The sequence below is a fragment of the Carassius auratus genome, unplaced genomic scaffold (assembly GCF_003368295.1).
Source record: "Carassius auratus strain Wakin unplaced genomic scaffold, ASM336829v1 scaf_tig00009130, whole genome shotgun sequence".
In the NCBI taxonomy this organism is placed as follows: Eukaryota; Metazoa; Chordata; class Actinopteri; order Cypriniformes; family Cyprinidae; genus Carassius; species Carassius auratus.
The window spans coordinates 602,720-620,435 of NW_020524006.1; the positions used below are offsets into that span (position 1 = coordinate 602,720).

The following is a 17,716-nucleotide window of genomic DNA, read 5'->3' on the forward strand; positions in this document are numbered from 1 at the left end:
ACTTCAACGCTAAATTCGTATGATCAAAGCCTCAAACAAATAGCATTTTTGAATCTGTGTTCCACATACAAGCATTTCTTTGTAAAGTTCAGACCTGTGCAGCTGTTCTGAATGGATTAGTTCTAAAATATCTTACTCTCTCATTGCCACTATTTCATGGATGTGAAGTAAAATCAAGGTTTGTAAAGCAGTCATCTGAACCAGTTCTTCATGCTGCACCTGTGTGGAGCCCATTACAGGTCAATCTATAATGCTTCAAGAGCACACTGCATGCTAATTCAGAATCATGATGTTGGCCGAAAACAGGTAAATGTCATGAAAAATGTATTTATTTATGCTATATATATATATATATATATATATATATATATATATATATATATATATATATATATATGAAAAAAGTATTATTTTGATTGTAAACCATATGTACATAGTAGTATTTATTGTACTGCCTTTAATTTGCTCTGAATTTAATATAAAACTCTAATTTAAAAAAAATAATCAATAAATAAAATCACTGTACTATAATTATTAAATTATTCAGCAAACAGCACTATAAATTAATTATGGGTAAGGTTAATTATACACATGTGTGTGTGTGTTTGTGTTGTGCGCGTACATGCATCATGCTCGCTGCTTCTAATGCTGATACGAAAATACTCATACTGTATAAAGTACATAGTATAAATAATTATCAATGAACAATGCATAATCAATATAGAGTAAAAGTTAAGATTAATATAAATAATAATAATAATTATTATTATTTATTATTTTTTTTGTAAATGTTTTGTATTTATTGTAAACTTTTTGTAGTGTTACCATTTACTGTAATATGTGCAAATTGATTAACCAGCCCAAACTGAAAATGAATATTAATAATAGCAACAACGGTAATAAATAAATGAACACAAACTAAATATTTATGCAACTGAGCAGCAAAGCAATGCTACTACAAAAACGAAAAGCTCCGAGACTCCATGAATTAATCACTGTTTAGTGTGAACACAGCTTTAACCAAATCACTAATTATCACATGGAATCACACCACAACAAATACTCAATATTAAGTGTTCTCTTTTTTTTTCTCTCTCAAAAGCAGGATTGCATCAATCACTCACCATAGTCACTGTCATAGAAGACAATGAACTTCTGCCAACGCAGTTCACCAACTAACGTCAACATGACATCACTTAGACGGACAGGCGGTCGTGCTGCAAGGGTGTATCGCTCTCCATCAGGGCTTGGATTGAGTTGGCATGCGGTGCGAGGTGATCCTTCAGCGTTACGCTGGATGTAAAGGTGTGGTATGTGCATGGCATCTGTCAGGGACTGCAGAGCACTGGCTGAGGCACAGCCTGTAGATGTGACCAAGGCCAGGATCCCCTGTGTCATCAGTTCACATGCTGCAAAATGACAGAAAAGAGGAACAACTGATGAGTTTGGGTGGTTTACCAAGAGCCAAATAATTGTCTTAGCAGAAACAATGACATCAAAACAATAATAAGGATCTGCTATTAAAGCAGTTGAAATACAGCATGGATGTTAGAATATAGTGTATAACAAAGTGTAAGAAACAGATAAATAACAAAACAGATAAATAAATAAATAAATACAATCTGTGGCAATTCCTGTAGAGTGCCTACCTTCCCTTTATTGCCTAAAAAAGCATAATATCCAGTGAAGAGCAGTTAACGAATTTTTACCCACTTATTTATTTATTTGTTTGTTTGTTTATTATGTATTTCTTTATTTTGTATAAAAGAGGGCAAGCATGGGCAGACAATATTTTTGAAAAAGTTGTTAATTTATTTTTAATGACTCTCTGTGTCATTAAGTGAGTAAGAGGTCTATTCTCTAAAGCTTGGCTTTAGAAATTATTTGGTTATGTTATTGCCAGCTCCAGCAAACACATTTTGTTTCTGGCTAAAAGCATTTTAAATGGAGGACCTAGAAATCTAAACCAAGCATAAGTTGAACTGGGAAGTGTAAAGGTAGAAATATGTAAGTCAGTGAAGATTTTGTACTAGCACAAAATTATGGCCAAGCAACGTTGCAAATTGCTTCAGAAATATACAGCATATTTTCAGATATTTTCATTTAATTCCATTAAGCTCCAAATAAAAGAGAAAATATACAATTGAGATGATATACCTTTAATGTGTAAACTGGTTTTTAATTTAACCAAATGGTTATTTAACATGCAGTAATTCATATTATTCATATTTGACTTTACAGCAAAAATAACTTTGTTCTGATCAATACTGTTAGTGTGATAGAAAATATTCAATTTTAGTCATAAGAACCAACCATAGGCAGAATTGTCTTTGTGCTGATTATGAAGAAGCCCCATTTTCTATTTTTGCAGCAATCTTAAAGCCACTTAATTCAACTAGTAATTATTATTATTATTTTTTTTTTTCTGATGACACTACTTCAACATGGTTTCAATGCTTAATAACTTAAAGACACATTATAAAAGGACATACTCATTGTCTGCCTTTGTATTAATCGAAGCCAAATGAGTTTTTTTTCTTTCTTCTTCTTTAAAAAAGTGAGATCAGTCACAAAAAATAAATAAATATATATTTTTTTATTGATAACACATAATTATTAATAATAATAATAATAATAATAATAATAATAATAATAATAATAATAATAATAATAATAATAATAAACAACAACAACAGCAAAATGCAGCCCTAAACAGTTGTTTTGGCATCTGAAATTAAATATGTGCATTGTATTAATTTTATTCAGCTACGGTAGCCATGCCAAGAAACAAGAAGAAAAAAAGTATCTAGAAAAAAAGCATCTAGCCTCTTTGGAATTCAATGCTCAATGTATTTATAAAGCACTTTAAAACAACCTGAGTTTGTTTACCAAAGTGCTGTACACAGCTACATTGACCCAATCACACAATAGAATAATCATGTCATTAGAAAACCATAGACACGAAACATTGAAAAAAAAGCTACATTTTTAAAAGACTTTTCAACTCAGACACAGAATAATCTATTATGATGGATAATGGCAAAATTTTCCATAGCAACAGCAAAGGCTCTGTCACCCCAACATTTCAATCTAGGTCTAGGAACCAAAAGCTGATACTTAGTCTGTGATCCGAGTTATCTAGCTGGATTGTGTACAATAATCAACTAAGAGAGACATGGAGGAGCAAGGTTGTTTAGAGCTTTGTAGAAGAATAGCAGAATTTTTAATCGAATGCGATAATTAATCAGTAACCAGTGCAATGACTGCAAGATAGGCGTGATGCAATTCCTTCTGCTACTGCCTGTGAACAAATGAGCAGACAAATTTTGGACAAGCTGCAGACAAGGTACAGATGAGACATGCAGCCCATAATATAGCGAGTTACAATAGTCAAGTCGCAAAGAAATGAAAGCATGGATGACAATCTCAAAACTCTTCCTGGTTAGGAAGGGTTTAACTTTTGCTAATATTCGCAGATGGTAAAAGTTAGCACTGGCAGTTGAATAAATTAGCTTGTTCAGCTTTAGGTCACTGTCTAGTATGAAGCATACAGTAGTTCAGTAAGCATTCCTTTCAGTCGGAAACTCTTAACGTCACGACAGATGACCGACGAATTGGGATCTAGCTCAGAGAGACCAATTCATTTCACAGCCAGTGGTGCCCCTGAGAGAACAGGCTGGAACCTCCAGAGGGATACCACTTGTATCTTTCGGTGCACTCCCCAATAATCAGATGTTGATTGCTGCATTGGAGGGTGAGCCAGACTTTTCTGGGGAGGATGATTTGGTGGAACTGCCGTTCTCTGGTGATGGATGCAAATCCAGAAATGATGGCTATGCTTTCCTGGGCTACCGAGAGTGTTGGGCTCGAGTGGAATCCTCCACCAAACCCTAAAGCCTGGACGATTGGTTTCTCGGAGTGGCGCAAGCTGGTTCTCAGGGCTCCACTCTGGTGTCTTTCTTCCTGGAGGTGGATGATGAGCTCACTAGGGTACATTACACTGCCAGAAACTTCTCCAGTGGTTCGTCCTCAAGGCAGTGGGTTGAGACCAATCTTGGAGAATTCAACCTTTAGACGGACCAGCTGATTTGGAGTTGTTTTGGAGCCACTCAGGTAGACCTGCTTTCCTCTCCAGAAACTTCTCACTGCCAGTTGATTTACTCCGTGACCGAGGGAACACTTGACATGGACGCACTGGCACACAGCTGGCCGTTGTGCCTGCACAAGTATGCATTACTCCGGTGAGCCTTCTAGCACAGACACTGTGCAAGGTCAGGAAGGACGAGGAGCAGGTCTTTTTAGTGGCGCCTTATTGACCCACCCAGACTTGGTTTCCAGAAATAATGCTTCCTGTGATAGCCCCTTGACCAATTCCTCTGAGGAAGTATCTACTAACTCAGTGACAGGGTATGCTGTGGCAAACCACTTCCAAACCTCTGGAAACTTCACATCGGGTCCCTGGATGGGACACAGAGGTTTTAGGTGACCTACCCAAAGAGGTATTTGACACCATCCCTTCGGTCAGAGCACTGTTCACGAGACGCTTTATGCTTACACATTGAAGTTGAACCTGTTCGTTGAGTGGTGCATTTCTCACCTGGAAGACCCCAGAAGATGCTGTCAGATTCGTGCTGTTCTTTTTGCAACAAGGGTTGGAGCGAAGGCTGTCTCCCTCGACTCTCAAAGACTATGTCACTGTGATTGCTGTTAACTATGACCCTGTAGAAGGGAAGTCACTAGGGAAGCATGACCTGTTCATCAGGTACCTTAGGGGGGCAAGAAGGTTACATCCTCCATGGCGCCCCTCTATACCCTCTTGGGATCTGAATCTTTTGAACCGTTGCAGGCAGTTGAGCTAAAGTTCCTGTGAATAAAAAATTTGCTCCTGCTTGAATTGACCTCCATCAAGAGGGTAGGGGACATGCATGCATTTTTGGTTGACAAATAGCACCTAGAGTTTTGGCAAGCTGACTCCCAGGTAACCCTGAGGCCCCGGTCCGGCTATGTGCCCAAGTTCCCACTACTACCTTCAGGGATCAGGTGGTGAGCCTGCAAACACTGCCCCAGGACCCAGCCTTAGCTTTGCTCTGTCCCATATTCAATTCAATTCAATTCAAGTTTATTTGTATAGCGCTTTTTACAAAACAAATCGTTACAAAGCAACTTTACAGAAAATTATGTTTCTACAATATTTAGTAGTAGCTAGTGGTTTGTGCACATTTGACAGGATTTTTGAAAAAATAAAAATAATAATAATAATAATACAAGACGTAGTCAGCTAGACGATGAACTATCAATATTATTAATTAAGTTATTATATGATTCAGTCACACATTTAGCAATAATTGTTAGTTCTGTTTGTTGATTCATTTCCATATGCAGACTGGACACAAAGCTCCAGGATCTCAGACCACCTCTATGTCTGTCACAGAGGCCGGCAGAAGGGAAATGCTGTCTCCAAGCAGAGGATTGCTCACTGGATAGTGAATGCCATCACCCTGGCTTATCAGGCACCGGGTGTGCCCTGCCCAGGTTACGAGCTCACTCAACTAGAACTTGCTGGCAGATATGTGTAGAGCTGTGGGCTGGGTGACCCCCAACACGTTCGCTAGATTCTATAGCTTTCCTGCGGAGCCGGTATCCTCCGGTGTTCTCCTGGGTAGAAGCATTGAGAGGCCCTAACTTGGGGTCAGCTTGCTAAAAACTGCTCCAGAGAGTCCATGCAGCAGAACATTTTGAACTCCTCCTCCGTGGAACATCTGGTGCCAGGCCCTCACTCAATGAATTTGTGAGAACCAGTAAAGGGCTGGGTTCCATATTGTAGAAACTTAAGTGGATCTCATATGTGTAAAATTCATTGGTATAGCCTCAGAGCCTGTGTTTCCCCAGCAGACCTCTGCCTTTTCAAAGAGGGTTACAATCACCTCCAATTTTTAATTTGCACCTAAACGGATTTTCATATGTCTATCTGAAACCTCCACAGCATCCCTGTTCCAAGTGGAACAGGTACGTTTTCCCAGTTTTATCAATTCCTAATGAGTGGGTAGTGCCATAGCAGCAGTAGCTGGTCATCTTATGGTAAGCCCTGGTCAGCACCAGAAAATAAGGGTGCAGGACACTTCCAAAGGACACTGGAAGGGGCAGTAACTAAGGCCCTTTGGTAGGGATCCCAATTTGTCTGTCATCTGACGTGATGTCGAGATTGACTGACTTTAAAGGAATGTCTCGGTTACATATATGGTAACCATCGTTCCCTGAAGAAGGGAGCAGGGACGTCATGTCCCATCCTCATAGTTTCTGTACCACCTTTAGTTTATACTCAAAATGAATTGGTCTCTCTAAGTTAGATCTCAATTTGTCGGTCATCCGACGTCACGTCTCCGTTCCATCCTTTAAGGAACGAGGGTCACCATACATAAAAGAAATTATCCTTGACCTCAGCAAAGCAATATGGGGAAAGGGAGCACAGATCAAAGGTGCTTAGATCAAAATATATCACTCTTATTTAATCAAAATATTGTAATGGTATAATACCCAGGTATTTCTGTATATTATAGAATAATTATTTGTACAGCAAAATAACAAGTCTCATACAATCATACAATCATACACATAGCATGTGCACAAACTTTTAAAAGAGTTGAGAAATCATTATGTCTGAAATGTTAGTCTTATATTGTTGGTCTCAAAAGCAATGTGGTCCTTGAGGCTGAGACCCAGCTAACAGCTCAAACTTCAATTAGTCTAATCAGTTGTCTAGACTGCCATTTAATGTATTACTGCAATAGTTCCAATATTGTTGGTGGTGTATATTCCTTCTCTGCTAACTGGTAACTCCAAAACTTTGGCTTTATAGTGTTGCATTTTTTAAAGACTTAAAGGTTGAAAGCTTTTCAAGCATAGACTGGTTGTCATCTTTGTAATTATATTATTAAACTTAAAAATGAAGATGAAACATTCAGTTTCTGTTCCCTAAAACACAATTCAAAACCCATTTTGCCTTAGAAAATTAAGTCTTACATAAAATATAATATTAAATGAGGAAAAAAATTGATTTGAATACATTTGGAATTCATTGGACCATGAAAATGGCCATTCGATACCAGAAAGGAGGACAGAAAGGACTGAAAACTAAGAGGGATTTGTAGCTTTGACTGAAAGTTTAAGTAATTTTAGAGGCAAAGTTATTAGATTCATGAAAGATTACAGAGACTAACATTCATTTATTTATCCATTTTTTTTTTTTTTTTGGAATAACATGCACTGATGCATTGAGCACAATATGATCAGGGAAGGCGTATTTAAAAAAGTAAACATGGTAAATTTGAATTCCGTGCTGTTCTGTGATTCTTGAAAAACAACTTTAAGAGACTTTTTTTATTTTTTTTAATTTTTTTGTGTAAAACACAAACCTCTCTAACCACATGGAGGAAAAAGAAAGAAAAATATAATAAAATTCTGATCAATAGATTGATGCCTCTCAGAGAAACTCTGTGCTTACTGGAGAGATATTGAAATGCCATTTTGAGGCACAAGCTAGAGAAGAAATCATGGCAGATAATCAACTTGCAGAGACTATTGACGTAACAAATACTGAACAACACTGAAAGCTCATTAAGTGCAAGACTGTAATGCCACTAAAAATCAAACTTTAAAAATCAACTTAGTGTTACGGCTATGGATTTTTTGTTATGTTTCTTTTTTCCTGTTCACCTGCCCTGTGTAGTTCTGTTGTCCAAGTTTTCTATGATTCCTAATTTATTTCTATGGTGATGTATTCATTTCAGGTGTGTCTTTTTTCTTCACCCAGGACTTATATTCCCTGTTCCATTCAGTTCTCTGCCAGTTATTTGCTTTAGCATAGTGTGTGGTACATTGCTATTGCAATTCTGTCATGTGTATCCCTTGTAGATTTGTTATTAAAATATTATTTTTGGATAATATTCCTTCATCATGTGCTTTAAATAGCAAAACACCTTACACATAGCTCCAATGCATTATTTTATTTTATTTATTTATTCATTTTATTCAGATTAGAGAAAAAGTTACAATGCACAGTAAGATGATTGTATTGTTCTCAGATTTATTTCATATTTATAAATTATTAAGCTCAGTAGACTGATTGAAGTACATTCAGTAGCTTTTGAGGTGCAACTGTTGACTACAAGTAAATGATTATGTGCATTTTTTCATGATGTGAGCATGTTTTATGAAGTTGCAAGCACTGCCATGAGACCCAAAAGTCTCAGTGAAACAAACCTGCGGGAATGTTTTGCCCCGCCCTGAACTGAGTCAGAAGCAAAGGAAAAGGACATAAGCAGTGGAAATGTGCTCCCATCATGCATAAGTTTAGTTTGACTGACAGAAATTCTTTCATTAATTTCATTAATTAAGATATGATAAGCTTTGCCCCTAAAAGCAAACCCCGCTATCTTGCATAAAACATTGTTCTTCTTTGGTGTCACAAAAGGCTGAGTCTCTTAGCAACCATCATGGGGAGTATGTTGAAATGATGTGGGCAGTGCTCCTGTATTCCAAAGGCTTTGTTGTATGATGTGTAACCGAGTAAACTGCAAACTGTTGTTGTCTGAAACACGTCAAAACTCATAGAGCAGAATCTCAAATGAAAGCGATAAAAGGCAGATATTCATTACAGGCTCAATGGCCTGTAGTCATGTTAGCTCCAAAGGCGTTATTGTGTGGAGCACAAGTGAGAAAATGTATCCATTCCAATTAACATTTGTCATCCAAAACATGGAACACAAAGCAAATGACAGAAAAAGGCAGATAAGCTTAAAAAGTCTGACATTGTGCTCTGATTTGGCCTGTACATCGCACAGTAGCGCGGAGGATGAACAAGTAAAATGTTGATCCAAAATGCACATCTGAACTTTTGTTGTGGAAATGACACAGAATAATCAGCCATGAAGTGACCGACTGCACATGCCGAATGTTTGGTATTTAGAAGCCCCAAAATCTATTACCGGTCTAATCTCCTTGAATAGGCAAGTGAGGTGCTGTCCATGACTGGACTCCTTAGAGTCCAAATCAGGAGTAGATAGTAACATAAATATTGCAAGCTATTGGTCTTGAATTCAACACCTTGCATGCAAACACCACAATAAAGAAATAAATAAATGCATACATACATTCATACACTGTATGTGGTACAGTGCAAAGCAAGTGAGAAAGAAAAACTGACTGCTCACTCTCTATAGCCTTGACCTTAACATTGGATCCCCAGGAGCCTAGCTCATGCGACATTTAAGCAACTGCAGAATGAGCGAGTTGGGATGACAAGCTTTACTTCTTTCTTCAAAAAATAAATTATAATAAATAAAAGCCTAACCTTGGATAAAAATATAAACACAATATTTAGCAAATTAAAATGCTGTGAGGTTTTAAGTTTGCTTTTATTAATTAGAAAACTTCTGTGCATAAGCAAAATCTATCTTTTGTATGCATACAAACTCTTGTATGAAGAAATCTATGCAAACATGAGGCACCATGTTACAGTTTTGTTTGTAGTAATTGTAATGAATCCAAACCAACAACTTTCATTTTAAGAGGATTATTTAATAAAATATTTTGTGAAGTATATTCGAGTTTGGGTCTTTAAAATGATGCATTGAGAATCCATATCAGTCTGTGTGCTTAAGTTCTGCAAACTCATTAAATGCATCTGTTCAGTGGACTAGCAAAGTGCTCCATCAATATGACAGCAGCTATTTGAAAAATGTAGAACAATTTGAAGAGCTAAACAGTCCAAGGAGAATGACATATGCTTGCTGTTTGGGCAGGAAGAGGCAAAAAGGGAGCATGAAGAAATGTTTAGTTTAGTCACATGGTATATGTACTGAGCAGAGGAAAATTATGTATTGCAAGGAGTGAAAATATTTTTTGCCTTCAAGTTAGAGATGGATGAGCTCCTCTAAAGCTGTAGACCAACTCACAATTTTGTCTGTCTCATCTTTAAAGGGGTCATATGATGCAATTGAAAATTTTCCTTTCTCTTTGGAGTGTTACAAGCTCTTGGTGCATACAAAAAGATCTGTAAAGTTTCAAATACTCAAGTCTCGAATCCAAAAACATTCTTTATAAAAGTTAAGAGTCAACCACTCCTACCTAAAATAGCTCATTCTAACATTCCCCCACGTCTAAGTTTCGATGTGGGAAGATTTGCATAACACCGCCCATGCCACTAATGGTTCAAATATGAGTTTTGAGCAGTGTAGAGTAACTGTTAGAGCTTGTTGTTTGTCGTTTCTCTGATCACAAATGCATACTTGGTTTTATGTTTTCACAGTGCGATACACAACGCTCATACAGGTGCATTTAAATAAATTAGAATCCTGTGGAAAAGTTAATTTATTTTAGTAATTCAACTCAAATTGTGAAACTCGTGTATTAAAGAAATTCAGTGCACACAGACTGAAGTAGTTTAAGTCTTTGTGTCACGGTTCATGAATCGGTTGTCTCACAGTGACTACGTTTACAAGCTGTTAAAATTCGGGTTATGGTCGGGTTAAGGTCACTATTTGGGTTTCTGAAACATTCGGGATAACCCGTTTACATGCGTGAGCAGAGAGAGTTACTCCTGTATACATGGAATGTGTAATCAGTCGCCAATATCCCGATGTAAACGGCGACGGACGGTTAGCGTCTGGACGTAAGACGCAATATGCGTCATTTCCGATTCTTCTTCCTGTATCCAAAAACTCAAAAGACCAAGATTCCTTGCGATTAGAACATGCGCAGAACACACATTTTGATGGGGATATGCCGAAACGCGTTTACAAGACCAAATATTCGGGTTAGAAAAGGGGTACCCCAGGTATAATATCTCGGTTTTTAAATACCTGGGATATGAGCATATCCGGGTTTTTGCTGGTGTTTACATGGCCGTGCGCGACCGGGTTATTGATAATATACTGGTTTTGAACGGGTTATTGGCTGCATGTAAACGTAGTCACTGAGGTGTTTGCCTGAGTGTAAATGTGTGCGTGTGGTTACTCGTTGTTTTGATTAGTGTCACCAGCTGTCGTTGATTTCACCTCCCTTTATATGCCAGTAATTTCCATCTCATGTTGTCAGATCGCTGTGGTTGTTCCTTGGTGTGCGTGCTGTTCTCGTGTCTTGTCAGCCCAGTTCTCCGTCTGCAATTCGTCAGTTCTTCGTGTCTCCTGGATTTCGTCAGTTCCTTGTGTCGTCTGGATGTTCCACAGTTCCTGGGTTTCTCTACACGCTCTTCACCGCACCACCACCGGATCGCCATCTCGTCCCTGCTTCACCACCACCTGATTGTTTGTCCCCGACCTGTGTCATTATTCTGACTTTCATTTATTATTACCTTGAATCCTCTTGTTATTTCATCACACTTTGGTTATTTTTAATTGTGATGATTTTGGCTCACAGTTAACAAAAACCCACCAATTCACTCTCAACAAATTAGAATATGGTGACATCCGTGTAAAGGTTTCCTGAGGCTTCAAAATGGTCTCTCAGTTTGGTTCACTAGGCTACACTCATGCGGAAGACTGCTGATCTGACAGTTGTCAAGAAGACAATCATTGACACCCTGCAAAAGGAGGGTAAGCTGCAAACATTCATTGCCAAAAAGCTGGCTGTTCACAGAGTGCTGTATCCAAGCTTGTTAACAGAAAGTTGAGTAGAAGAAAAAGATAAATTGGACTATCTAATTTTTTTTTTTTTTTTTTTTTTACTTTTGGCATTTTATTGCCTTAATTTTAAGTAAATCCTTCTAAATATTCCAACTTCATTACACTAAGACAACTCCACGGCGGTAAGTATTACTGATGCTGATACACAGACACAGCAAATAAAAAGACTCCTTTTTTCAATTTGTTTCCCTCTTTTCTTGCACTTATTTCTGTCTCTAATATTCAAATCCCCTTCACGGAACAGTTGCCACCACTCTGATTGCAGCGAGAGAGAATGGCCGTGTGAAAAGAAAGCTCTTCATGCTAATATGATGCTGAGATGAAACATCATGCTGGTCTCTGAGAGGATATGGCATCTACCCTGTTGAGTTTCTTCAGTTGGTGTGGGCAGTGGAAGAGGGTGCGGCAACACCTGCAAATCCAAATCAAAGGCACACATGGCCACAGTTGAAGCACACAGTTGAAGTAAAAGCACACACTGTGATTTTATTCTTCTAATGGAACAAGCTGAAAATAATCTACTAGAGAAACTTGAAGAGGTTTTACTATACATACACAGTATATATATATATATATATATATATATATATATATATATATATATATATATATATATATATATATATATATATGAAAAGGTGAAAGTGCAGTGACATACAGTCAAGTATGGCTGCATTTAACCCATCCAAAGTGCACACACAGCAGTGGACGCATACAAACTGAGCAGTGGGCAGCCATTTATGCTGCGGTGCCCGGGGAGCTGTACATATAAATGCCAGAGCCTCCACCCAACATGGCCACCACGTCAGAGTCTCCAGTTGTCACCGATGCTATGCTAGAGTATCCATCCATCATGGGTGCTATGTTAGAGTTATCAGCCCTCCTGGATACTAGTGATGCAAAGTTCATGTCATGTCCATTTCGGTTCTTTCGGACAGTTCGGCTCATTGTACCGGTTCAAAAAGCCAATTCATCGCTCCTGACGTCAAAACACATTTATTTTCTAACAACTCAGTGCCATGTTGTATTAATGAAACATTCAAATAAAGTAATTTGTGTCAACACATTTCAAAACATTAATTTAAAAAGTTGGTAACATTTCATTTTGATGATTCTCTTTCTGAACATTCTCATGACAATAAGTATTGTTGCACCTACATGTCTACTAACTCTCAGCAGAGTATTAGAAGACTGTTTGCTTAATATCTGCTTACTCTTTATTGTCATGGTCTCCCAGACTTTCTGCTGACTACTGTATAAGTGACTTTGCAATTACATGTCAACTTGTCCTCACACTAACCCTACCAATATTTTTTATGGCTTTTTAATAAAATTATTTATAAGCATATCTCCAGTAGCCTATGTTTTGCTAGTTATAAAGAAACGTTACGCATCATGCTCGTTCAAGTCCTCGGTGGTACACACACAGTGCAACTCACTCGTCAGAATGTTCTGCAATCACTTGGCAAACTTTGACAGTTTAACTTTTGCCTTTGTAGGGAAGTATGTGTTTGGGCCACATACTGCTCTTCAGTCAGTGAACTCCTTCCAGTCCATGAGTCCACTCCAGAACATGCTCCTCTCGATTAATCTGCTCCAGAGCCCCCTCAAGTCTCAGAACTCTGTCCTGTGCTGGTACCAACCAATGAGCTCTTTGTCCTTCCAGTCTTGACCACAGTGATCTCCCTTTAATTGTGTATTCATTTAATACTCAGTCTGTCCTGTCATAGCCAAGGAGGCCACCTTTGAATATCCTGCCTGTCCTGTCACGTCCATTGAGGATATCTCCGAGTTCTCCACCTGTCCTGTCACAGCCAAGGAGGTGGTCTCTGATCTCTCTGACCTTTAATCCGACTGAGCCATCAGTCTGATAACAAACAGATTAATTGTGTGCATGTAAACATATTGTAGCTAATGAGATTGCTTGAGTGTATTCTGGAAATGACTTCTCCACCAAGGACACATGTGATGCTACCTTACATTTTCGTCAAAACTAGATACTGAACAGTCCCAGAAGTGCAGCTATGATTTCCTTGTATGTCTTAAAGTTAGTAAGAAACTGTAAGAGTTACGGTGGAAAGACATGAACATATATCAAGGAGTGTACCAATGTAAAGTCCTGCCACTATTGCTATTTGCTATGGCAGATACATGCTTTGGCTCTTTATAGAAGCTACATTAGTGAGGACACAAGGGCAGATTTTAAAAAGGCCACATTCAGACTGGCTAGTCTGATAAGAGCGGAAAGAGGTCAGGGAGTATCAGAAAACAAACTCAGAATAGAGATAGTGCTCTTCTACAGGACTGAAAGACACTTCCTCTGTTGACTATACCTGCCCATATTCAACTCATATGTAAGGCCTTTTTCTCATTAGACATTGATGCCAGGAGCCTTAATTACTTAGCAAGGCCTATCATGTGTAAAATCACTTTTTTATGCCAGTGCTTATTTCTTTTATAAAAACAAAGTTTCCCATTTTATTTTTTGCAAAAGTCTAGCATCAAATTCACAGCTGGCTGGTCAATGATTACTCAACATTCTGAGGTAATATGCAGCTTCAACGCTTCCAGAGTAGGAAAGATACACAGTACAATATGTCGCTGCTACACCCAGTAGAACTGATTCAAAGTCTAAGACTGTTATAAAGCTCATGGGTTTCCAGAGCTTCTGTGGGGTTACTCTACATGTGTGTAACAACCTGGTCAAATCAATATTCAGTATACAGTATAGAGATGTCCTCTGAGGCACTGTGCACAAGTTAATTCAAGTTTGATATCTTTGGGAAATAAATTAAATCACAACAGACCCAAGAGGCTTATATATGCAGGTAGGGGTGAACAGGTAATGCAAAATTCACTAATAGAGTTTAGTGAAATTGAATTTTTAATAACAATGTTCAGGATTCATTGCCTCGAAACATTTGAGATGAGGGGTAGAAGCAGTTTCATTTTAGCAAACAGACTAGACATAAATTGATTATTCCATAAAAGTGCCCAACTGTGATCAAAACATACTATGTGTTGATGCAGTGCTGCTTACGGTAATGCTTTTATAATTCGTTTGAAAAGCTTCAAAACATGTATATATATATATATTCTTGACTTTCTATTCTGCTGTCTTTGGTCAGGGTCTCGGAGGAAATTGATTACACCCTAGGTTCAATGTGTCCATTTGCTTGGATAAACAACTATGTCACCATTGCTACAGTACATCAGACCCATAGAAACTATCAAAGCAGAGTAATGGGGTCATTAACAATGGCCCAGATTTTGGATCTGGTGTCGGCCAGTGGAAACAGCAATGTTGTTCTTCTCAAAGATCAGACGATCATAATCACCACTTTCATTATTAAATAACACCAAGTTAAATAATGTCAAAATATTTGTGCTGTGATCTGCTACAGTAAATCCTTTAATGAAAATGTATTTTAATGCAGCTAGAAATGAGCGTACACTTTGTATCCAAAAAATATGGTGCTTAAGGCAAGGCAAGGCAAGGAAAGGCAAGTTTATTTATATAGCATCGTTGATAGATATCGTTGACTTGATTGCAAATAAATGCACAGACACTATTTAACTGAACAGAGATGGCATAACTGAATTCAATGATGAACTGCCTTTAACTATCATTTTGCATTATTGAGACACTGTTTTCCTAATGAATGTTGTTCAGTTGCTTTGACGCAATGTATTTTGTTTAAAGCGCTATATAAATAAAAGTGACTTTGACTTTCTACATTAGAACTCTAGTACAAGAGGGACTCTGAATGATGATAATAAAATGCAGATTTCCATTAAATTCTGCTGTAATATTAATTAGCAGTTATAATAACACAGGCATTTGGGAAGTTGTGGCCTAATGGTTAGAGAGTCGGACTCGCAATAGAAGGGTTGTGAGTTCGAGTCTCGGGCTAGCAGGAATTGTGGGTGGGGGGAGTGCATGTACAGTGCTCTCTCTCACCTTCAATACCATGACTGAGGTGCCCTTGACCAAGGCACTGAACCCCCAACTGCTCCCCGGGCGCAGCAGCATAAATGGCTGCCCACTGCTCCGGGTGTGTGTTCACAGTGTGTGTGTGTGTGTGTGTGTGAGTGTTAGGGCTGGGATAAATGATTATTTTTTAAACGATTAATCTAGCGATTATTTTTTTCGATGCATCGTTTAATCTAACGATTAATTTTTCCAGACCGATTCGATTTCAATTATCTCCCAATTAATTGACTACTAACAATTTATACATGTTGATTTACATATCTGAATGAAAAAAACATGAATTCCTTAACATTGCAATATATGTTTATTGCTCTTAAAATTACAAAATAAAAGACTGACTAAGAATGCATTACTTTGCACTTGTATAGAGATAGCATTCAATAAAACCTTGAAGCCTTGAAAACACATAGCTTACTGAAACAAGCTTACTGAACACATAGAGCCTAGCTTACTGAAAAAGTTTTTCTTTCAGATGAAAATAACAACAACTTGATGTCTAACATTCAATAAAAAAGGTCACCCAAAATACTTGTTTAGAGCAATTGAAAGAATACAGTAAACCAATGTAAACTTGAGGGCTTTAAGCTAATACAGAGAGTGCTTCCCCCCCCCCAAAAAAATAAAATAAATAAATAAATAAAATTAACAGTGGGAGCCAGCAGCCTGTCATGGAGAAAAAAAAATCTCTGAATGCTCCACGTGAAACTTTGGTGTTCCGCACCAAAGACAGCGCTCGTGTAGTTTGAAGACTGTGAGTGCGCGAGCGTGCGTGAAACTTTGGTGTTTCGCCCTTTTTCTATCGTGTTTAATGATTTTGATTAATATGCACAAGGGAGAGAGAGAGCAAGAAAGAAGCGCTCGTGTTGTTTGAAGACAGTGAGTGTGCGTGCAGCTGGGGCTCTCTCTCGTACGCGCCCTGTCAGGCGCAGCAGTCATTCTATTCTACATCACTCACCGATCAAATAAGGCTTTGACAGCCGCCAAAAAAAAAAAGATCAATCCAGAAAAACCCCTGGATTGGTTATAAACCCCTGGATTGAAAAAAAAAAAAACCCTGGATTGATGACCTCGCCGCGTTGTCCCTGCCCTAGTGTGTGTGTTCACTGCTGTGTGTGTGTGTGCACTTTGGATGGGTTAATAGCAGAGCACGAATTCTGAGTATGGGTCACCATACTTAGCTATATGTCACGTCACTTTCACCTTTTCATACATATATATTTATTTTTTATTTATATATACATTTAAAATTCATCTACAAAATGCTGCTTAGAATAAGTGCCTGTTTTGGCAGCTTGTGACATTTGTTAAGATAACTTCCTGAGCACCACAATAAAACTCTTACTAATATTTATTTTTTTCTTCTTCATTATGAAGAGGTCATGATGTGGAAGTCTCCTTAGTGTATCATGTAAAGACAGACATAGGAATGAACATAAGGTGTTATTTTTGTTGCTTGAGTGCTGTGTTTATTTTTGAGTGCTGTGAAAATGTCTTAATGCAGGGAGTTATCTTATGATTAATAAGTTTTAAACAATGTTTTCCTATGTCACTAAAACAAAGGTGTTGATATATATATATATATATATATATATATATATATATATATATATATATATATATATATATATATATATATATACTGAATGCTACTGTGTTGTACATTTAGCCAGGTACATTTAAGTCCAGAAATCGAAACTGTTGTCCCGAATCAAATTTTCCCGAAAATTATACTAAAACAAAATGTTGAGTTGTTATTGGGTAGCATCTTTTTTCTAAGTTCTAAAAAAATACTGCGGCTAGGCATGATTTTAGATATTCATTGATCTAATTAATCTATGCACAAAGACAATACAACATTTTTGTCCCATTTTTGTTTTAAAGCTCGATAAAGAGGGCGCAAGTTGCTGCACAATTATTCCGTTATTTTCGTTTAAGCTTATTAGCGTTAGCATTACAGAAATGTCTGATTTACCCACAGTCATTTTTTTTTTTTTTTTACAATGACATTTGAGTTCATGTTGTTGTTTTTTGTGGCAGACTA

The 17,716-nt window shown here is 37.6% G+C and overlaps 1 protein-coding gene across 1 annotated transcript in view; it reads right to left on the reverse strand.

Annotated features, from left to right (window-relative positions):
* Positions 1-17,716, reverse strand: part of LOC113072475 (glutamate receptor ionotropic, delta-1-like) — a 389,481-nt gene that overhangs the window by 190,951 nt on the left and 180,814 nt on the right. The window contains 1 exon segment of the mRNA XM_026245462.1: positions 1,125-1,409. Coding sequence (XP_026101247.1) covers positions 1,125-1,409 — 285 coding nt within the window.